The 22,203-nt window shown below is 47.6% G+C and overlaps 1 protein-coding gene and 1 long non-coding RNA gene across 15 annotated transcripts in view; both read right to left on the reverse strand.

Moving 5' to 3' along the window:
* The window catches only part of EMP2 (epithelial membrane protein 2), a 58,548-nt gene that overhangs the window by 8,382 nt on the left and 27,963 nt on the right, over positions 1–22,203 (reverse strand). For 9 of the 14 annotated variants that reach the window (XR_013410910.1, XR_013410911.1, XR_013410909.1 and 6 more), the window contains 3 exon segments: positions 13,830–13,962; positions 9,859–9,949; positions 4,260–4,406 (listed from right to left, as the gene is read on the reverse strand). Coding sequence is in view for 3 of the 14 variants with exons in the window: in XM_077983892.1 (XP_077840018.1) it covers positions 4,260–4,406; positions 9,859–9,949; positions 13,830–13,907 (316 nt within the window). In the remaining 11 variants the exon portion in view is untranslated. 14 annotated transcript variants of the gene reach the window in all.
* Positions 16,072–16,644, reverse strand: LOC144338378 (uncharacterized). Its single transcript, XR_013412409.1, has 2 exons — positions 16,434–16,644; positions 16,072–16,189 (listed from the first exon to the last, which is right to left on the reverse strand). It is a non-coding gene; the product is annotated as an uncharacterized LOC144338378 (long non-coding RNA).

Raw genomic sequence — 22,203 nt, forward strand, 5'->3', positions numbered from 1 at the left:
ATGGCAGGCCAGATTTGACCTATGAGCCATAGTTTGCCAGGCCTTCTTCTTGGCAATCTGGTTCCTGTTTACTTGTTACAGTCGATGGGTCAGTATGTGTACCAGTCCTGACCACAGAAAACCTTCACTGAAAAATATGACTACCTGGGCCAGGCACTGTGACTCACTCCTGTAATCCCAGCACTTTGCAAGGCCAAGGCAGGTGGATCACCTGAGGTCAGTAGTTTGAGACCAGCCTGGCCAACATGGTGAAACCTCGTCTCTACTAAAAATACAAAAAATTAGCCAGGCGTAGTGGCAGGCGCCTGTAATCTCAGCTACTAGGGAGGCTGAGGCAGGAGAATCGCTTGAACTCAGGAGGTGGAGGTTGCAGTGAGCCAAGATCGCGCCATTGCACTCCAGCCTGGATAACAAGAGCTAAAACTTCCTCTCAAAAAAAAAAAAAGAAAAAAAAGAAAAATGCAACAGCCTGAAAAGAGAGAGATGAGGGAGGAGAAAGCTTTTTTAAGTTGCTCCACTTTCTCTTGCTGACTGCTTTAGATATTGTAGGGGCAGGATGAAATGTCTGGAGTTGCAACAGCCTTTTTGGAGCCATGAAAAGGTCAACACCAACACTAAAAATGACAGAATAGAAGGATGGAATGAATGAGTGGAAGTGCTTGACGCTGACGCTGACGCTGCCAAATCAGCTCTAGAGCCTTTTCTACCTCCAGAGTACTTTTTACGTAAAAATAGTAACTATCTTTGCGACTGAAGACACAGTTAATTGATTTCCTCTTACATAAGGCCAAAAGCACCCTAACTGTAATACTTGTGGTCCTTGGCCGGGTGTGGTGGATCATGCCTGTAATCCCAGCACTTTGGGAGGTTAAGGCGGGCCGATCACTTGAGCCCAGGAGTTCAAGACCAGCCTGGCCAACAGAGCAAAACCTCATCTCTACTAAAAATACAAAAATTAGCTCAGTGTGTTGGTGTACACCTTGTAGTCCCAGCTACTCGGGAGGCTGAGGCACGAGAATCGCCTGAACCCGGGAGGCAGAGGTTGCAGAGAGCCAAGGTCGCACCACTGCACTCCAGCTTGGGTGACAGAGCAAAATCCTATCTCAAAAAATAAAAAAAGAAATACTTGCTGTCCCAATACTTACAGACATTAGAGCTAAGATGAGGTTAAGTGCTGTGGTTTTCCTTGGGGGACCTATCCCCCTCCTGGCCAGGCAGTTTTGGTGGGACTGTCCTTCAAGATGCCTAGACAGTCTCTAGCCTGGGGCCAAGCACGCAATCTCTGCCAATCAGACTCTCACTCCTGGAAACCTGAATCTAAACAGTGACCCTGTTAGGCTTCCTTGATTCTGACGGCATCTCCCTGAAGCCGCTGCCTGTCAGTGGCTGGTGCCTGGATCTTCTATCCAAGACCTGGATTTTCAGCTTTTCCTTTGATTCCTGCAAGCTACCCCCAGAATCCCATCTCTCACATGAGTAAGGGTATCTGCCGCTTGCGTCTGCCTGATATGGCATCTAAACACTCTGCAGTTTGAAGCAGAACAGGGAGGGCCAGGTCTTTGGACCAGAAAATGGCCAAAGAAATTGGGGAGAAGGGGATGCTATGGAAGGAAAATAGGAAGACGTGTGAGTTTCATATTAAAAATATGGGGGAATTTTCATATATATGAAAATTTATATATAAAATTCCTAAATATATACATTAGGGTAATCAGTTTTGACTAAGTGGCTTTACAGATCAACAGACAAACAGAGACAATAACGGAACATAAACTTCAGAAGCTGGGCGCGGTGGCTCATGGTCGGAATCCCGGCATTTGGATAGGCTGACACTGGCGGACTGCCAGACCAGCCTGGGCAACACGGTGAAACTCCATCTCTATGAGAAGTATAGAAATTAGCCAGGCATAATGGCGCATGTCTGTAGTCCCGGCTATTCGGGAGGCTGAGGTGGGAGCATTGCCTGAGCCATGGAGGCTGAGGCTACAGTGAGCCACGATCACACCACTGTACTTCAGCCTGGGCAATAGAGTAACCACCCAAACCCCCCCACCCCAAGTTGAATGACGGGATTCAATTGCCTTTAATGGGGTTGGGGAGGGTGGGGGTCCACGCCTCTAACTGGCAGATACAGACAGTAAAGGAGGGGGAACAGACACCTCCTCACTACCTCGCCTGGGGTCCTTGGGAAGGTCGCATTCCCCCTTTAGGCCTCATTTGTTCTGGCTCATTGCTCTCCAACGCTTGGCTCAGGGACAGGAGTACAAGTCCCCAGGTTCTAACCCAGCAGATTCTGATTCAAGAGGGCAGGCTGGAGCCTTGGGAGTCTGCACTTTAGAAAGGTCCCTGGAAGGATTGGGGTGGATTTGGGGGGTTCTCAAGATCAAGTGACCATCTGGAGTCTTTTGCACTTGAAAACACTTCCATTCTCTGCCTAGAAGGCATGGTATCTGGCTATCCAGTGAAAGTGCCCCAAGGGGAGGGGACGCTGAGTGTGACCAACCACCCTACTTTGCCCTGGCCTGGGGTTTCCTAGGATGTGGAACTTTCAGTGTTTTTATTTTATGTTGTATTTTATTTTATTTTATAATTTTTTCAAGACAGAGTCTCACTCTGTCCCTCAGGCTGGAGTGCAGTGGTGCTATGGTTTGGCTGGGCTGGTCCCCACCCAAATCTGACCTTGAATTGTAATAATCCCCACGTGTCAAGGGTGGGGCCGGTGGAGGTCACTGAATCAAGGGGGCGGTTCCCCCATACTGTTCTCGTGGTAGTAAGTCTCGCGAGATATGATGGTTTTACAAATGGGAGTTCCCCTGCACACGTTCTTTCCCGCCGCCATCTAAGCCCTTTTGTTCTCCCTTGTCTTCCACTATGACTGTGAGGCCTTCCCAGCCATGTGGAACTGTAAGTCCATTAAGTCTCTTTCCTTTACAGATTACCCAGTCTCAGGTATGTCTTTATTAGCAGCATGAGAATGGACTAATACAAGTGGTAAAGTACCCCACAGCTCATGGCAGCCTTCACCTCTCAGGCCCAAATGATCTCCCACTCCAGCCTCCCGAGTAGCTGGGACTATAGGTGTGCTCCGCCATGCTTGGCTAATTTTTTTTTTTTTTTTTTGTATAGATGAGATCTCACTATGTTGCCCAGGCTGTTCTTGAACTCCTGGGCTCAAGCAATCCTCCTGCATGGGCCTCCCAAAGTGTTCCTGCACCTGGTCAGGACTTTTAGTTTTAAAACAGAGGATGGTCCCAGGCAAACTAGAACAAGTTGTCACTGCACTGATGACACGTTTCAGGGTCATCCTGAGGGTATGGCAGGTTTGGACTTGAACCTAGCTGGGGAGGTGGAGGGCTGGAAGGAGGTGGTAGTTAGGGTGATTACGTCCAGGCAGCCTAAGCTGGCTCTGACACCCGGATTTCTTGCCTTCATCAAGCCACTCGTTAACTCCTGACCGGAAAGCACCCTAGAAGGGACTTCCGCATTTTGTCATCATAAAGCTTTAAATCGTCACTGAGAAGCGACAAAAGATCATGACGTGGCTTCTGACTTCTGATCTGACTTCAGCCTTGCTAAAATTCCTAAGTAGAAAAAAAATGCTCTGAGACCTCTGCTTCCTCCAAGTTTCTCCAGGACTGAGGCTGTGCCTTGTTCATCTCTTGAGCCCCTGCAGCCAGCACAGGCCTGGCGCAATGTGGGCACATCTGTCACCCACCAGCCTGAAACTTGTTGATGGCTTCCCACCAGCTTAGAACAAACACCCCAAACCCTTTCTATGGCCTGCAAGAATCCATGGAGCATGGCCCTGCCTGCCCTGCTGGCTCATTTCCCACTGCACTCCAGCCCCACTGGGCAGCTCTCTGTCCCTCCCATCGCAGGGCTTCCATCATGCTGTTCCCTCTACCCAGGACACTGTTCCCTCCTCTCCGTACTGAGACAGAACACTGTCAACAGCAACTCCTACTCACCCTCCAGATCCTCTGGCTTCATGTCTCCAGGACGCCTTCCCTGGACTCCCAACTCAATCCAAACTCCCGACTATAAAATGTCCCACTGTGGTACAGCATGTGTGCGCACACACACATACACACACACACACACACACACACACACACATACACACACATGCACACAGCACCGCACGGCTGCCAATTTCTCCTTTCCAAATCCTCCCTCCTCCTGGCTTCCCTCCTGGCGGCTGGGAAGGGAGTGCTTATTCCAGGAAGCCACTTGTTAGGGAAGCCCGTCGATTTACTTACATGCCATTAGCTGGATGATGGAGGTTAGGACAAACCTCTCTCCCTGCTTCAGGCGGAAGAGCTGGAGCACGAAGATGAAGAAGGCGATGCAGCAGAGAATGGTGGAGAGGATCATCGTGGCCTGGACCGCCTGCAGCGTGGAGTACTCTGCGGGAAAAGGGTGGGGGCGCAGGACTGAGGACATTGGCCAGCCGGCACTGCGGGGTGCACGGTAACTGCGGCAGCTCCAGAGTAGGGGTGACAGGAGGCAAACAGGCAGGGGTTCAGGCTGTCGTCTACACGGTCCGAGCACAAGGGCAGCCAAGGAGTCTTCCAGACCCCCTGCCCTTCACCTCCAGTGTCCATTTGACCGGACAATCCTCAGCACCCTTATCTGGAAGACGAGGCAAGAACCACTTGCTCTGCATTCTTCCCGGTCTGGGTCACAGCTCCCAAATGCTTGGCTCATGAACAGGGGATTCTTTTGAAGTACAAATCCCACGTTCCAACGTGGTAGATTCTGACTCAACAAGTCAGGATGGGGCCTTGGGGGTCTACATTTTAGAGAGGGATTCTTGTGGACTCGGGGCTCACGGGACCGTGACCTTGTGAAGTGCTCTGTGGACCCCATAGTAGCCTGCAGGTATCAGAGGCTGATCTTCACGGTCACTACTTACAAGGAGAAGGAGAGCTCCTTTCTCTTCAGGTCAGCCTTAACAGAGACTGGGGTGTCAAGGTTTGGGGCTCAGTACAGAGAAGTTTCAGTGGAGAAGGGAGGTCTAGGGTGGAGGGTGTCACATGCGGGCAGGTCACAGTGAAGCTATGCGTAGAAAGCTATGTGGCGTAAGGAAGGTGTCCTGCACATGGGTTACAGCCACCTTCGTGGGCCTCAGTTTCCTCACCTGTAAAATGGGGATACATTTTTTTTTTTTGAGACAGGGTCTCACTCTGACATCCAGGCTGGAGTGCAGTGGCACAACCATAGCTCACTGCAGCCGTGAACTCTTGGGCTCAAGTGATCCTCCTGCCTCAGTCTCCTGTGTAGCTGGGACTACAGGCATGTCTGGCTAATTTTTAAAAAAGTTTTGTAGGGATGGAGTCTCACTATGTTGCTCACGCTGGTCTTGAACTCTAAAATGGGGATACTAATAGCTCCTCCCTCATCGGGCTGGGAAGGGAGAGTAAACTCGTCTACGTAAGGGCGTTTAGAGGGTGCAGGCAAGGTGGGAGTCCTGTATAAGAGCTGAATGCTGAATGTTAACCACCAGGATGAGGCCAAAAGATAAGGTGAGGGGACAGTGTCCATGCTGCACAGCAAACCTAAGGCACACCTTCCTTTTCTTTTTCTTTTTTTTCCTAAAATTTTGCAGTTTTGCCCAAAAACTCACTAGAGTGAACATAATTTGTAAGTACTTAACGAAACGTCTAGAGCTGTGGATTTAATCCATTCTGGCTACACATCATGGTTACTTGGAGAGCATCTAGCCTCTCCTCCAATTCCTTACGGGGAGCAAAAGAAGTCAGACCGGCTCCCCCTCTATGACACACACCACATGACCCCGTTCCTACGAGGCCCAGGAACAGGTGGAAGTGAGTTACAGTGACAGAAGTCAGAAGTGGTTGCCTTCAGGGCAGAAAGTGGTGGCAACTGTGTGGACGGGGGCCCGAGGAACTTTCTGGAGAGTTGGGAATGTTCTCTGTCTTCTTTTGGATGGTGGTTACATGGGTGTTTATACAATTGTCAAAACCCACCAAACTGAGCCCTTAAGAAGCCTGCACCTTGTTTGTAAATTATAACTCCATTAAAAAACAAAAACAAAAACGAAAAACCCAGCAGGCTCTACTGAGATGAAATAAATCAGAATGTCGGGCATTGAGACCAGGCATGAGGGCTTCATAAAGCCACCGAGGGAATTCCAGTGCGGGGCCCAAGTGGTGACCCTCTGGCTTAGAGCAGCACTTCCCAAATCTGCCCAATCCCAGGGATCACCTGGGATTGTTTATTAAAAATGCAGATTCTTAGGCCTCTCCCCCTGGAGATTCTGCTACCATTGTCCTGGAGTGGGCACCAGGAATTTGTATTTTCAGCAACAAGTGACCCACGATGGGGCAAATGGGGAAAACATGCCTTTGGGGGAAAGGATGAATTCATGTTCCTAGAACAGGGTTTCTCAAAGCTGGGAGGGGGTGCAGGATGTGCCCACAAGGCAGCCCCTAAGATGAGTGCATGTGGAACCCAATGAGGACGGGAAACAACGAAAATTCACTGAATGAGAGGGATGCTTACTTTGCTCAGTTTAAATTCCTCTAAGGGCCGGGCACGGTGACTCAGCCTGTAATCCCAGCACTTTGGGAGGCAGAGGCGGGTGGATCACCTGAGGTCAGGAGTTTGAGACCAGCCTGTCCAACATGGCAAAACCCTGTCTCTACTAAAAATACAAAAATTAGCTGGGCGTGGTGACACACACCTGTAATCCCAGCTACTCGGGAGATGGAGGGAGGAGGATGGCTTGAACCCAGAAGGCGGGGGCTGCAGTGAGCCGAGATTGCGCCACTGCATTCCAACCTGGGTGACAGAGCAAGACTGTGTCTCTAAAAAATAAATAAATAAAAATAAATAAATAGATTTCTCTAAGGACCTCAAGGAGGAGTTCTTCACCAGCTGCTTTTGCGCTGTAAAAACACCCACTAATATCTGGGTGTTTGGGGTTGTGTTTTAACATGAAAAGGGCCAGAAACAGGCTCAGAGGCCTCAGGAGGGAAGTGTGTCTGGCCAGACTTTCATAACATCACCGGGCTTCCGATCTAGTATTTTCGGAAAGCTTCTCTTCTTTTATGGCAAGTGAGACTAGTTTATCACTTCTCTTTAACATAGACTTATGGTTTGGGAGGCCGAAGCGGGTGAAGCGGGAGAAGCGCTTCAGCTCAGGAGTTCAAGACCAGCATGGGCAACATGGTGAAACCCTGTCTCTACAGAAAATACAAAAATTAGCCAGGTGTGGTGGCACACACTCGTGTACTGGGGAGGCTGAGGTGGGAGGATCACTGGAACGTGGGGGGCAGAGGTTACAGTGAGCCGTAATTGCACCACTGCACTCCAGCCAGGGTGACAGAGCGAGACCCTGATTCAAAAAATAAAATAAAATAGATTTATGGGCGAGTGCAGTGGCTCATGCCTATAAATCCCAGCACTTTGGGAGGCCAAGGTGGGAGGATCACTCGAAGCCAGGCATGAAAAACCAGCCTGGGCAACATAGCAAGACCCTGTCTCTACTAAATAAATAAATACAGTAGATTTATGTACAGAAAAGTGGGCTACTTTAAAAGTAAACTTTTTAAAGTAAAAAAAAAAATTGGCAAACTTCAGGAGAGGGACAGAGAGTGAATATTTTCGGTTTTGTGAACCATATGGTCTCTTGTCAAATGTTCTTTTTGTTTTTAGGGGTGTGTGTGTGCGTGTGTGTGTGTGCGTGTGTAAACAACTTTTAAAAATGTAAAAACTGTTCTTAGCTCCCAGGCCAAACAAAAACAGGCCTTGGACTGCATTTGGCCAGTGGTTCGCCAACCCGTTTTAAAGAAAACTAAGTGAATAATCCCATGTGGAGGATGCGGAACAGCCACAGTGCACAGCAAGCCCTCCCAGCTGGCCTTGCACAATGGCGACAGCTGGCGCTTGCAGAGCACAGGGAAGGAGGGCTGTTCCCAGGGCCAGAGGTTAGAGCGACAGAATAACAGATGAGATGGAAGGGAGCACCGATGGTGTTCCGTGGTTAAGGGCACCGGCTTTAGAGTTGGTCACATCGAGACTGGAATCCTGCCGCCATCATTCGCTCCTGGCTATGTGGCTTTGGGTAACTTAACTGCTCTGTGCCTCAGTTTCCCCATCTTAAAATGGGGCCTATGTTCCCTGCCTGATGGGGCTATGAGATCACCTATGTAAAGGACTGAGACCCATGCCTCACAGTTAAGTAAGTGGTGCCTTCTACTGGTATTTTTGCTGCTTTTATGATGAATATGGATATTGTGATTGAGTGTGGTGAGAATCTGGGACCCAGGGAGTACACTCCTTTGCTCCCTAACAGGATTGTCAGATTTGGCAAACAAACCAAAACAAACACAAAGGCAGGATGCCCAGTAAATGAATATCCAATAGACAACTAACAATTTTTAGGCGAGGCATGGTGGCTCGTCCTCCTCCTTTAGGCTGAGGCAGGCAGATCTCTTGAGCCCACGAGTTTGAGACCAGCCTGGGCAACGTGGTGAAACTCCATCTCTACAAAAATTATAAAAATTAGCTGGGCATGGTGGTGACTGCCTGTAGCCCCAGCTATCTGAGAGGCTGAGATGGGAAGATCACTTGAGCCCAGGAGGTCAAGGCTGCAGTGAGCTGTGATCACACCACTGCACTCCAGCCTGGGTGACAGAGTGAGACCCTGTCTCAAAAAACAAACAAACAAAAAACTAAAAACTAAGCCCTCCCCCCCAACATAACCAATAATTTTTAGCATACTTATGCTATGCTAAATATAACCATGTTATATTAACATTTGGGGCATAGTCATACTAAAAAAAAGTACTTATTATTTATCTGAAATCTCCAATATAACCGGGTATACTGTATTTTATCAGGCAACTGGGATCCCAAAGTATCTATTCCATCGGTTCTATGAAGAAAAACAGAACTGTTCACTTCATAATGAAAAACAGTGGTCAGCATGTTTTTGAATGGGATTTTCTGTATTTCAAAGCCTTTTCATATATTTTAGCTTATTGAAGAGGTGGGCACAGCAAGGGCATCGTTATTACTTCTATTCTACAGCTGAGGATGTTGAAATTGGCCTGCCCAATGCGAGGCTACACAGCTTGTCTAGGAACGGAAGCCAGATCTCAGAGTTCTGTTTGCTTGTTTTTGAGACAGGGTCTCACTCTGTCACCCAGGGTGGAGTGCAGTGGCGTGATCTCGGCTCAGAAAACGCAACCTCCGCCTCCTTCGTTCAAGCAATTCTCTTGCTTCGGCCTCCTCAGTAGGTGGGATTATAGGTGTGCACCACCACGCCCAGCTAATTTTTGTATTTTTAGTAGAGACAGGGTTTTGCCATATTGACCAGGCTGGTCTCAAATTCCTGATCTCAAGTGATCCATCTGCCTCTGTCTCCCAAAGTGCTGGGATTACAGGCATGAGCTACTGTGCCCGGCCAGATCTCGGATTTCTTACTGCTGGACGGGGAAAAGTGACTGGAGCATAAATCATGGTCTCTGAGACCATTCAGAGGCAAGTCTTGGATAAAAAAGAAGGGAAGAGAAAATTCTAGATGAGAGCTGAAGCTGGAGAAAAGATGAGGAAGGGAAACTCGGCTATGCCAAGAGACAGAGAAGAGAAGGCATGAGGTCCAACTCAGCTGGAATTGGTCTCCCTCCAGCCTCCGGCCTCTCCACACCCCTGACATCTCCAGCTTCTGGGTCCTCCACTCCAACACATACTGAGCAAACGCGGCCAGGCCCACCGGAGTATGCAGCGAGTGGAGGAGCGGGTGCGGAGTCAGGGAACCCGAAAGCCTCACTCCTGAACGTTCTTTCCTCCCTCAGTGCTTCTCAGTCAGCTTCCTTCATTCACACTCACCTTGAAAGCTGTCATTGATTACTGTACAATTCGTGTTGTTGGTACATATTCTCCAGACATCTGCAAAAAACTCATCTCCTACCCACCAGGCCTGTAACACAAAATGGAAACAGAGAGAAAGGCTGTCTGTTAATGATGCAAACACTGACTCCTAACTAGGCACGAGGCATGGGGGGCTTCTGGGATTCGCAAACTGCAGTGCATTTGAGAATTCCTAGGGAGCTTATTCTAACGCAGACTGACTCAGGAGGTCTGGGGTGGGGCCTGGGGTTCTGCATTTCTTTCTTATTTATTTATTTTTTTGAGACAGGGTCTTGCTCCGACGCCCAGGCTGGAGGGCAGTGGCACAGTCTTGGCTCACTGCAGCCTCCATCTCTTGGGCTCAAGCAATCCTCCCACCTCAGCTTCCTGAGTATCTGGGACTACAGGTGCATATCACCATGCCTGACTAATTTTTGTATATTTTGTAGAGTCAGGGTTTACCGTGTTGCCAGGCTAGTCTTGAACTCCTGACCTCAGGTGATCCACCCACCTCAGTCTCCCACAGTGCTGGGATTACAAACATGAGCCACTGTGCCCAGCCAGGATTCTACATTTCTTTTTTTTCTTCTTTTTTTGTTTTTTTTGAGATGGAGTTTCACTCTTGTTGCCCAGGCTGGAGTGCAGTACATGATCTCAGCTCACTGCAGCCTTCCCATACTGAGTTCGAGTGATTCTCCTGCCTCAGCCTCCTGAGTAGCTGGGATTTAGGGGCATGCACCACCACACCTGGCTAATTTTGTAGTTTTAGTAGACATAGAGTTTCGCCATGTTGGTCAGGCTGGTCTCAAACTCCTGACCTCAGGTGATCCAGCTGCCTCGGCCTCCCAAAGTGCTGGAATTACAGGCATGAGCCACCACGCCCGGCCGGGATTCTACATTTCTAACCGGCTCCAGGTGATGCCCTGCTACTGTCTCCCAAAGGATAAGAGGTGGTCCAGGCCCTCAGAGAGTATGGGAGAAAAGATAAGGCTGAGTTGGTGGAAATATTAGCAGACAGGGCTGGGCACGGTGGCTCATGCCTGTAATTTCAGCACTTTGGGAGGCCGAGGTGGGAGGATTGCTTGAGCCCAGGAGTTTGAGACCAGCCGGGGCAACTCATCTCTACAAAAAAATACAAAAAAATTAGTCAGGCGTGGTGGTGCATGACTGTAGTCCCAGCTACTCAGGAGCCGGAGGTGGGAGGATCGCTTGAGCCTGGGCAGTAGAGGCTGCAGTGAGCCATGATCGCAACACTACACTCCAGCCTGGGTGACAGAGAGAGACCCTGTCACAAACAAACAAACACTGCAATGGATGGGATGACCAGACAAGATTGTCCTGTCTTCAGCCCAAAGCATTCATTTCCCTCTGTGCTTTGGTGGCTGCTGTCCTTCACCTACTGCCCAAGATGGCCTTCCTTCTACTTTCCAGTTGCCAAGCACAATTCCAAATGCGTAATGAATACCTTCGACTCACTGATGGACAAAGAGTCCATCTGCGTCTTCTCAGTATGTGCCACGATAATATACACGCCCTGGGGGTGCTAGATACGGTTCACTAAGGCTGATGGTTTCCTGCCCCTAATGTCTGTGTATCCTTTTCACTAAGTCTGGGGCCTTTTCTGGATCCCAAAGGACTAGATGGGAAGAAATAGAAAAAAGATTCTAAAATAACATTCGGTCCCATTGATTTCACAGTGGCTCCTGGAATGGTGGGTCCAAATACTATAATCCAGGGTTCCCCAACCCATGGGCCACAGACTGGTACCTGTCTGTGGCCTGTTAGGAACCAGGCCATGCAGTAGGAGGTGAGCAGCCAGTGAAGGAAGCTTCATCTGTATTTATAGCTGTTCCCCATCGCTCACACTACTGCCTGAGCTCTGCCTCCTGTCAGGTCACCAGGGACATTAGATTCTTATAGGAGGGTCAACCTTATTGTGAACGGTGCATGCCAGGGATCTAGGCCGCACGCTCCTTATGAGACTCTAATGCCTGATGATCTGTCATTGTCTCCCATCACCCCCAGATGGGACCGTCTAGTCCAGAAAAACAAGCTCAGGGCTCCCACTGATTCCATTATGACGAGTTATATAATTACTCCATTATATATTACAATTTAATAATAATAAAGTACGTAATAAATGTAACGCACTTCAATCATTCTGAAACCATCCCCCTGCAATGCCCCCTCCCCAATCTGTGGAAAAATTGTCTTCCATGAAACAAGTCCCTGGTGCCAAAAAGGTTGGGGACCACTGCTATACTCCATAGCATCAATGTGGTCCCTACCCAGGCCACTCACAGCAGCTCAGCAAGAAGCTCCAGAACCCAAATGCGATTACTGTGCTCATCTCCCCTGACAGGATCCAGGACCAGGAGCCTCTGGAATGGCTCAAATCCTGGCTCTGCTGCTTACTGCACTGTAAACTCTGCCAAGTGCCCGAATGGCCCTGAGGCTCAGCTCCTTCACCTGTAACCCAGTGCAAGGAGAGGTTGGTGCCCTACCTGGTACAGTTGGGGTGGAGATCACATGAGATGACATGCATAAAAGGGCCATACTGATCGCTAAGTGACAGGTGTTATCGTTTATGTTATTATTATCATGATGATTCAACAGGAGCCGTATATGTAGACAGAGTTGGTGGCCACTCGTATGGTGTACTTCTTGGCTTTCTGAGCAATGTTTCTGCCCTTTAATTATCTCTGCAGTCTAAAATGAGCAGGATGGACGCCAGGTCTTTGGATCGGTGTATAAGCCAGAGAGAAGCTCTGTTAAGAAGCTTCCCTAATGTCACTCCCTGCTTGGGGGGATATTAATCTATGCCAAGAGGTTATTTATCCAATACATTCCTGCCATATGGCTGCAAGCTGGATACTAAAGGAAAACGTTAAATTTTTCATAGGGGCATAGGTAGAGTCTGGGAAGTTCCATGCATGAGCTCTGCTGGGGAGGACATGGCCGGGTGGGCTAGCAACAAGGGACCCTGGTTGATAAGGAGGTGTCAGGAGTTGGGGGCAGAGGCCACCTGGGATAGGTCCCCTGGAGGATCTAGGGCAGTGGTCCTCAACAGAGGGTGATTTTGTTCTCCATGGGACATTTGACAATGTCTGACGATATTTTGGATTGTCATAACCAGGGGTGGGGGTGCTACTGCATCTAGCGGGTAAGGCAAGACATATTGCTGAACTTCCTACAATGCACAGGGAGGCCCCCACAACAAAGGATTATCCAGCCCAAAATGACAATAGTGGCAAGGTTGAGAACTCTGATCTAGAGGAAAGCTGAAGTCACACAACATCCTCAAAGGGCTTCCTAGAGCCCAGCTCTATGAAGGAATCAGGGATGGGAGGACAAACGTCCCTGCCTGCCAGGACCTGCCCCCAAAACCTGAACATGGGACGGCCTGAACCTTCACATTCAGGCCAAGAGTCCTTAGCCCTTGGGTCAGAAGATGGGTGTGCCTTCGCAGGGAGGACAACCCCAAACTATGGTTGAACCTTCGCAGGTTCAACGTGGAGAACCTTGGCAGGGTTCTCAACCTGTGATATGGTTTGGCTGTGTCCCCACCCAAATCTCGAATTGTAGTTCCCATAATTCCCCCATGTCATGGCAGGGACCCGCTGGGAGGTAATCATGGGGTCGAGTTTTTCCCGTACTGTTCTTGTGGTAGTGAATGGGTCTCACAAGATCTGATGGATTTATAAAGGGCAGTTGCCCTGCACACGCTCTCTTGCCTGCCGCCATGTAAGACGTGTCTTTGCTCCTCCTTTGCCTTCTGCAGAGGCCTCCCCAGACACATGGAATTGTGAGTCCATTAGACCTCATTTTCTTTATAAATTACCCAGTCTCTGGTATGCCTTTATTAGCAGCATGAAAATAGACCAACATAACCCACTTCTATTGACTCCAGGACCCGGGGTTCTGCGTGAGTGGAAGGAAAGGAAACTTACATTGTCGATGGTGGCAATGAACAGCAAGGCTGCAGAGGTGATGTGGAAGGCGATGATGAAAGCAAGAAGCACCAACATTTTCACAGGGCAGGGCGAGGCGAGGGGTCACGTTTAAAGCCCAGAGCGGGATGTGCTGAAGGGGTTAAGAAAGAGAAATTCAAAATCTGTCAATGACAAAACAAAATTACAATAAAAAATAAACACCTTTTAGCTGGGTGTGGTGGCTCATGCCCATAATCCTGGAACTTTGGGAGAAGGCAGGAAGATAGCTTGGGCCCAGGAGATTGAGACCAGCTGGGGAAACATAGTAGCCACTGTCTCTAAAAACAATAAAAGAAAATTAGCTGGGCCTCATAGTCATACCTGCAGGCCCAGCTACTTAGGAGGCTGAGGCAGGAAGATTGCTTGAGCCTAGGAGGCTGAGGATGCAGTGAGCCATAATTGCACCACTGCACTCCAGCCTGGGCAACAAAGCAAGGCTCTGTCTCTTAAAAAGAAAAGGCAACATTTCATAGGGTCTTGGAAAAGCAAAAACAGTGGCTCCCCATCTTTACTCGCCTGGAGACTTTACTGGACAAAAGTCTGGCATGAGAGGGGCTGTCTGCTATTGCATTCAGATGACAAATATTCCTTGTGGAGGAGGAGGGTGAGGACTCATTAGAATCCCTTATTCAGAAAAGCATCACACCTCTTCGGCAGAAGGAGTGGCTTTGTGTGTGCTAAGATGCTGTTCCTGATTCCCCACGCCCAGAAGCTCATTCAGGATTCCTGATCAGAGCCCCTGCTTCATAATAAAGAAAAAGTTATCACAATGCAGAAATATTTCCTAATGATCTGATCATTTATAAAATTAATACCCAGCTGGGCATGGTGGCTTATGCCTGTAATCTCACCACTTCGGGAGGCCAAGGCAAGAGGATGTTAATTAAGCCCAGGAGTTTGAGATCAGCTTGGGCAACAGAGCAAAACTCCATCTCTACAAAACATTTGAAAAACTAGCCTAGTGTTGTGGCATGTGCCTGTGGCCCCAGCTACTTGGTAAACTAAGGCAGAAGGATTGCTTGAGCCCAGGGGGTGGAGGCTGCAATAAACCATGATCTCACCACTGCACACTAGCCTGGGTGACACAGCAAGACCCCATCTCAAAAAAATAAAAATAAAATAAAATAAAATATCTACTCAGAAACCATTCTTCTTAATATATATTCCCATTTGAACAACACTGGACCCCAAAAAAATACATTTAATTTTTCCCTCTCTGATCACACAGGAAGACTACATTTCCTGGACTCCCTTGCAGCTAGGGGGGGAACTCGTGACTAATAGGCCAGAACTGCATGGCATGGCCATTTCCAGGCTGATGAAGAGGAGAGCAGGTACTCATGACTAATTTTAACCAATGGGCCAGAACTGCATGACATGGCCATTTTCAGGCTGATGCAGAGGAGAGCAGGTATGAGTTTTCCATGCTCCCTCTCCCTAAGGAAGTAGCTGGGGATGGTGCAGCCATAGTAGGTTGAAGCCTCACATCTTGGACAGATATCATGACTGGGGAATTAATAAGCCTCTGAATGTTAAACCACTGAGATTTCAGGGTAATGCTTTACTTTGGCAGGACAGTTTGAATGATATACAAAGGAACTGCAAAGTGAAACTGCAAGTGTTACAACAGAGCTACAGCTGTCCAAAGTTGATGAAAATGTCATGAGAGATCAGAAGAAAAGCCACTGGGGCATGAATACATGAGGACTTGTCTGAGCTGGACAAGTTCCCAATAAATGAGGAAAAAGCATTCAAAAGAATGCTTTAACTATGAAACAATTAAAAGTCACACTGGGGAAAATTGATAAAATCTTTGAGTATAACCATCATCTTGGTCAACAAAACTCAAATGTCAAGAGAAGATGTCACATCAAATGATCTGGTTGGAAGATGCAACCTCCTAATATCAACACTTGGTTCATTCTTCTTTTATTCCAATAATTTGTGACCAGACAGTTACTAAATTTTTTGGAAAAAAATTAATTTGTAGTTTCATGTTTTGAAGTACTGTGCAAATCAGACCTTTTGTTCACTGTTCACTGGGATGAAATTGTAGCCCCAGTTTTAAATGGATTAATGCACACACATACACGCACACACACACTGTCTCTCTCTCTCTCTCTTTCTGAACTACTTGAGAGTAAGTTGCCTAAACCATATAACTAAGTGCTTTAGTGTGTGTTTCTGAAAAACAAGGACATTTTCTTTCTTTTCTTTTCTTTTTTTCTTTCTTTTTTTTTTTTTTTTTGAGACAGAGTCTCACTCTGTCGCCCAGGCTGGAGTACAGTGGCGTGATCTCGGCTCACTGCAACCTCCACCTCCCAGGTTCAAGTGAGTCTCCTGCCTCAGCCTCCTGAGTAGTCATCCATATTGTGGCATGTATGGGAAGGTATTTTGAGATATTGTAAAGATCCTATCTCTCATGAAACTTTCACTCCGAGTTTAAGCATTCACTGATATTTCTGAAATAGGACTTTTTTTGTTTTGGTTTTGAGACAGAGTCTTGCTTTGTTGCCCAGGCTGGAGTGCAGTGGCACAATCTTGGCTCACTGCAACCTCTGCCTCCCGGGTTCAAGTGATTCTCCTGCTTCAGCCTCCTCAGCAGCTGGGACTACAGGCATGTGCTACTACACCCGGCTTATTTTATATTTTAGTAGAGACGGAGTTTCACCATGTTGGCCAGGCTGGTCTCAAACCCTCCACCTCAGGTGATCTGCCCGCCTTGGTCTCCCAAAGCGCTGGGATTACAGACGTGAACCACCATCCCCAGCCCAAAACAGGATCATTTTAAAAGGCGTTTTTCTGGTACCAACTATTCCCCCTCCTCTAGTGGACATGCACTGACTGCACAAACCCTCCACCTTTTCACTGCCAGCTCTCCTCTCCAACCATGCTCATTCTCACCCCCATTATCCCCTCACGGAATGGAACAAGGCTCCTGGGCTCATACAGGGTCCACTCCTTGAGACCTAGGATGCATTAACAATGAGCCAAGAGCTGTATGGCTGTAGAACTCAGTCTGAGAGGTCGTGGCTGTGAGTCTGTGCATCAACAATTAGAAAGACCCAACGAACCAGCTTAGAGATTCTTCTAATTCTTTCAAAAAGGACAAATTCCCCTTTGTTTAGGCCTGCATCATTCTTAGCTGCCATCATATGCTGCTGCCTCCAAAATGATGCATTCCTTTTTTTTTTCTTTTAAATAGATGCATTTCTGACCCTGGGGGGAAAAAGGGCTCATGTACCATGCTGAATGCCCTGTTACTTTAACATCAGCAGGAATGCCCAAATGCCAACTTCACCAGGGCCATTAACTCCACGGTGATAATGGCTTCATATGCTGTTCAGCTCAGATGACACAAATGCATATGGACATGTAACTAAAACTTTCTAGAAAAAAATGATTTTAACCCATTCTTTCCCAAAGGATGGAATTAAAATGTTACAAGGCATGGTTTTGGATAGTGCATTGATAGGGCATTAAGCAACACTGAACCACATAGTGAAAAAGTCTCCATTCTAATCCTTCTGAGTTCACCAAGGAAAAGACCCAGTTTGGTGCTAGTCAGTCTCCAATACTTGCTAATTTCTTTTTAACAAAAAGAGAAAGCAGATCTTTGGTTAGAACGTATTTGTAGCTAGAATTTAATAACATCATTTTGAGTTTATTGTATTTATTTGTAAAGTTCTTTTTATAAGGAATAAACACCACTTATAGTAGTGATATAAAGTATCATTTTAAAACCAAGTTATTAAAGCTTTAAAAGTGAACAATTCAGGGAAAATGTTATGTAAGTAAAAGGACAGGTGGTCCTCAGTGTCAGCAGAAATCCTCAGGGTGGTTGTCAAATGCTGATGTCTGGGAGGTACTGCTTTAAGCTCTGGGAATGGTTTCAATTGGACATTTCAGACATCAGGAACAAGCTTCTACAGAGAAAGGGATACGTTTTAATGAGAAGTCAAGTAAGGTTTCAAGTACAGTGTAAGAGAAATGGCGGCTAGAGGTTGGTTTGAACCACCAGGCACTCTGAAAAATAACAGAGAAGTAAACGTCTCCTATGACATCTGGAATTCAGATCTCCAGTAAAAACCAAAATGGGGTAGCTCAATTTTAGGACTTGTGAACCCAGGACATTGCTGGTGACTTCACCCGAGGCTTTGGAGGAAGTTATTCACAAGTAGCGGAAATCCCCCGAATGTTTAAGAGGGAATAAAAATAACTCTTTACTCCTGCAACTCTATACCAAAATAAGTCTCCCTTCTGCGCCACCATTCCCGACGCCAGTCAGCCACTGCCCTCTTAGGGGGAACCACGCTTCTCAGTTTCCTGTGCCTCCTTCCAGAGGTATTTACTGGGAGAACACTTATCCTTCACTCCACGTTTCCGTGTGGCGGGAGCTGTACCAGAGTAACACTCCCGGCCTCTTGTCCCGCCCCTCACTCATCCCTTCACACCTGATTGGAGGAAGCGCCACTGTTCGCTTTCTGGATTGGTGGAGCGCATTTATTCAGGCCCCGGTGCAGTGCTTTGCCCTCGACTGCACCGCCTCCTGGGCATGGCTGCTCCCACCGCGCCCCAGTCAACTTTCTTTGGCTGGACAGGCCGAGGGCTAGTAGGGGACAGAAGCGTGGAGCTGGGAGTTCCAGCAAACTCCTTTGGCCACAAGTCTAAGCCCCAACCTCCAACCTAGCTTTTCTAATAATACCCCTCAGAGAACATTCTTTCCCTTGCCTACGAATACACCTCATTCCTTGAATTGCTGCCTGGTGTTCCGTTGTGCGGCTACACCACAATTTACTTAACTAGTTTACTATTGGTAGCCATTTAGGTTGCTCCCAGACTTTCTGCTGCTCCATACGGCACTGCCAACGAGCATCCTTCCACTTATTTCTTTGCACACCTTGCATTAATATATTTAAAGATAGATTCCTAGTAGTGAAGGCGTTGAATCAAAGAGTATGTGCATTTATTTTACTTGTAATTTAAACAATTTAATTTACTGCCATGTATACTGGACATTGTCCATACTGTGTCAGCCCTGATCTTCACAGGGTCTTCAGAGGGTATCGAAACCTTTTTTGTTTTTTTGAGATGGCGTCTCGCTCTGTCACCCAGGCTGGAGTACAGTGGCGTGATATCGGCTCACTGCAACCTCCACCTCCTGGGTTCAAGCGATTCTCCTGCCTCGGCCTCCTGAGTAGCCGGGATTACAGGAGTGCACCACCATGTCCACCTAATTTTTGTATTGTTAGTAGAGACAGGGTTTCACTATGTTGGCCAGGCTGGTCTCGAACTCTTAACCTCAGGTGATCCACCAGTCTTGGCGGCCCAGAGCGCTAGGATTACAGGTGTGAGTCACCGTGCCCGACCAAGCATTGGACCAACTCTTAAGCACTTATGTGAGTGGGTGGGGAAGCCTTGATGTTATGTCTTTGACTCCTGACATAAGTTGCTCCCCAGAAATATAATTTTGGTCCCTAGAGACCAGCTTCCCTAGGGATTTTCCAAGTGGTGCTATCTCCTTGCCACCACATACACCCATGTTGCATCCTGCCCTCTCTGATGATAGGAAAGAACAAACAGCTCCCGGGGCTGTGTGTCGGATGAAGGCTGGTCCACTAAGTCCAAGGTGGCATCAGAATTAATCCTTGCCATTCACAAAAAGTTATTTTCCCTTTGAAAAGTGTAATAGTAAATACGGATCCATCTCCTTCCCCTATCACACCCCAACCCCTATGCCCGCCCTTGTGCCTGCAGGCTTCAGTGCTCTGCTGCTTTAGGGGAACTAATCTTGGTTCCGGGAACATGGTTCCCTGGAGCGGTCTCTCCGTTTCACCCTCAGCTGGCTCTCTGGCATTGTCTGGGTCTTAATTCAAACATCACCTCCCCAGAAAAGTGCCCCTGAGCATACCATGTAAATTAACCATGCCCCCTCCAGCATAATTTAGCCCATCCCCTTAGTTTATTTTCTTTGGAGGATTTGCATGGTCTGAAAGCATCTTATTTGTTCAGTTGTTTATTGTCTCTCCCCCTCTGATAGCTATTTGCTATCATTGTCCAGTTCTAGAAATGTAGAGCTATAAAGGCCCTTGGAAAACTCAAAGCCCTATTGTCCAGGGGCATTAACAGAAACCAAGGAGGGCCAATACTTGCTCCATGTCACAGCAAAGCACGAACAAGGTCAGGACTAGACCAGGGTCTCCTGGCTACTATTCCAATCACCCTGTCTCAGTGGGAGACACCTCAGAAGGCCCATGACAATCTTTCAAGAGTCAATGATGTTCCCCAAAAGCCTCTGCCACTTTGAAGCATAACTTTCGCTGTGGAATACAAACTGCTTTTTTCCTTCTTCAATTTGTTCAGGGGCCACGCAGCACATTCCAAAAGGCCACCTGAGTTTTGGCATTTACCCACCTGAAGGTAGGAGACTGCACTAGATGAAATGTTCAAGTTTCTATGTAGAAATCAAAGTCATATGATTTGCAGAACTTCTCTTTTAAAAATGTTTTGATCTACATAAAATGATGATTTTTTAAAGAAGGTAATAGAACCAAAAGGCATATGGTGAAAAAACAGTCTTCCGTCATACCCCTGTCCTACAACCTGGAAGCAGTCACTTTTTTTTTTTTTTTTAAGATGGAGTTTTGGTTTTTTTTCCCGGGCTGGAGTGCAATGGAGCGATCTCAGCTCACCACAACCTCTGCCTCCCGAGTCCAAGTGATTCTCATGCCTCAGCCTCCCGAGTAGCTGGGATTACAGGCATGCACCACCACGCCTGCCTAATTCTGTATTTTCAGAGAGACGGGGTTTCTCCATGTTGGTCAGGCTGGTCTTGAACTCCCTATCTCAGGTGATCCTCCTACCTCAGTCTCCCAAAGTGCTGAGATTACAGGCATAAGCCACCACACCTGGCCAAAGCAATCACTTTTAATCTTTTCAGGTGTTTCTACTCTACTTCCCATCTCCATATTTCCAAACAATATTCATGAACTTCTATTTCCTGGTTAACTTAATTATTCACTTCCTGCTCAAGGAAAGGTTTCTCTTTTCCACCATAATTTGCCCCTCCTTCCATCACCTCAATACAGTCTACATTTAGATCAATAATTTGTCATTTACATGATTGCTATATAAATATTGTACTCTACAGAGCCAAATAGTGTACTATGATTGCACTTTTCCTTGAAAAACTCCTTTTCCCCTAGCATTTCTAGTTTCCTTCCTTCTTTTCTTTCTTCCGTCTTTCCTTCCTCTCTGTGGTTCCACCTATTTTCCATATTGCTTCAGTTCCTTCCAATTTTTTTTTTTTTAATAATTTCAAGTCTTCTGTTGCAGAACCCCAAATGCAACAAATGTATGGTTTTGGTTACAAGCCTGTGGTTGGCCTGATTCTTTGCAGTGCACATTCTCCAGCCAGTCTCTCTCCTGCCTCTGCCTTTCCCTGCTGCCTGCCAGGTGCAGCCTCAGCAACTGCTGCTGTCACAGGACAAGTAGGACAAGCAATCCATGTGTGGCACTTTTCAGGGAAGACAGCAAATTCGCTTCTAACTGTGGGCAGGACACAGGGGTTCAACATAACCCCAAGATGAGTAGGTGATAAGGCAGATCCCTGGGGAAGGGGTGCCCATAGGGGTCATGCCACATGAAAACGAGACTCTTTATGATTAAACGTCAAGCTTCAGCTTACACAACACATCCCGCACGGGGTTTTCATGTCAACTTTATGATGCTGGCAGAACAAGGTATCATTATCCCCATTTTACAGGTGAGAAACCAAGGCTCCTAATGGCTCTGGGTGATTTGCCAAAATTCACAGGACTGGAACTCACTAGTTTTTCAGTTCCAAATACAGGGCATTTTTCTACGACTCTCTTTCCTACTCACATGCTTAGGGCCTAGTGAAAACCACACAGCAGCCTAACTAAGATCAGGAGAGAGGGCGCAAGGCAGTGTCAAATCATCTCTGTGCCCACTGAGCTCTGTACCAGACAGGAGGAATGTGTCAAGGTAGCCTCTCTCTGCACTGGCCCATTCGCTAAGGTTGAGGGATGACTGGGCTAATTAAGAGAGGGCCTGAATAAGAACCATGCTTTAGGCTGGGTGCAGTGGCTCATGCCTATAATCCCAGCACTTTGGGAGGCCAAGGCAGGTGGATCGCTTGAGGCCAGGAGTTCGAGACCAGCCTGGCCAACATGGCGAAACCCTGTCTCTACTAAAAATACAAATATTATCCAGGCATGGTGGCAGGTGCCTATCATCCCAGCTAACTCGTGAGGCTGAGGCATGAGAATGGCCTGAACCCGGGAGGTGGAAGTTGCATTGAGCCGAGATC

This window comes from Macaca mulatta, chromosome 20, assembly GCF_049350105.2.
Source record: "Macaca mulatta isolate MMU2019108-1 chromosome 20, T2T-MMU8v2.0, whole genome shotgun sequence".
NCBI lineage: Eukaryota > Metazoa > Chordata > Mammalia > Primates > Cercopithecidae > Macaca > Macaca mulatta.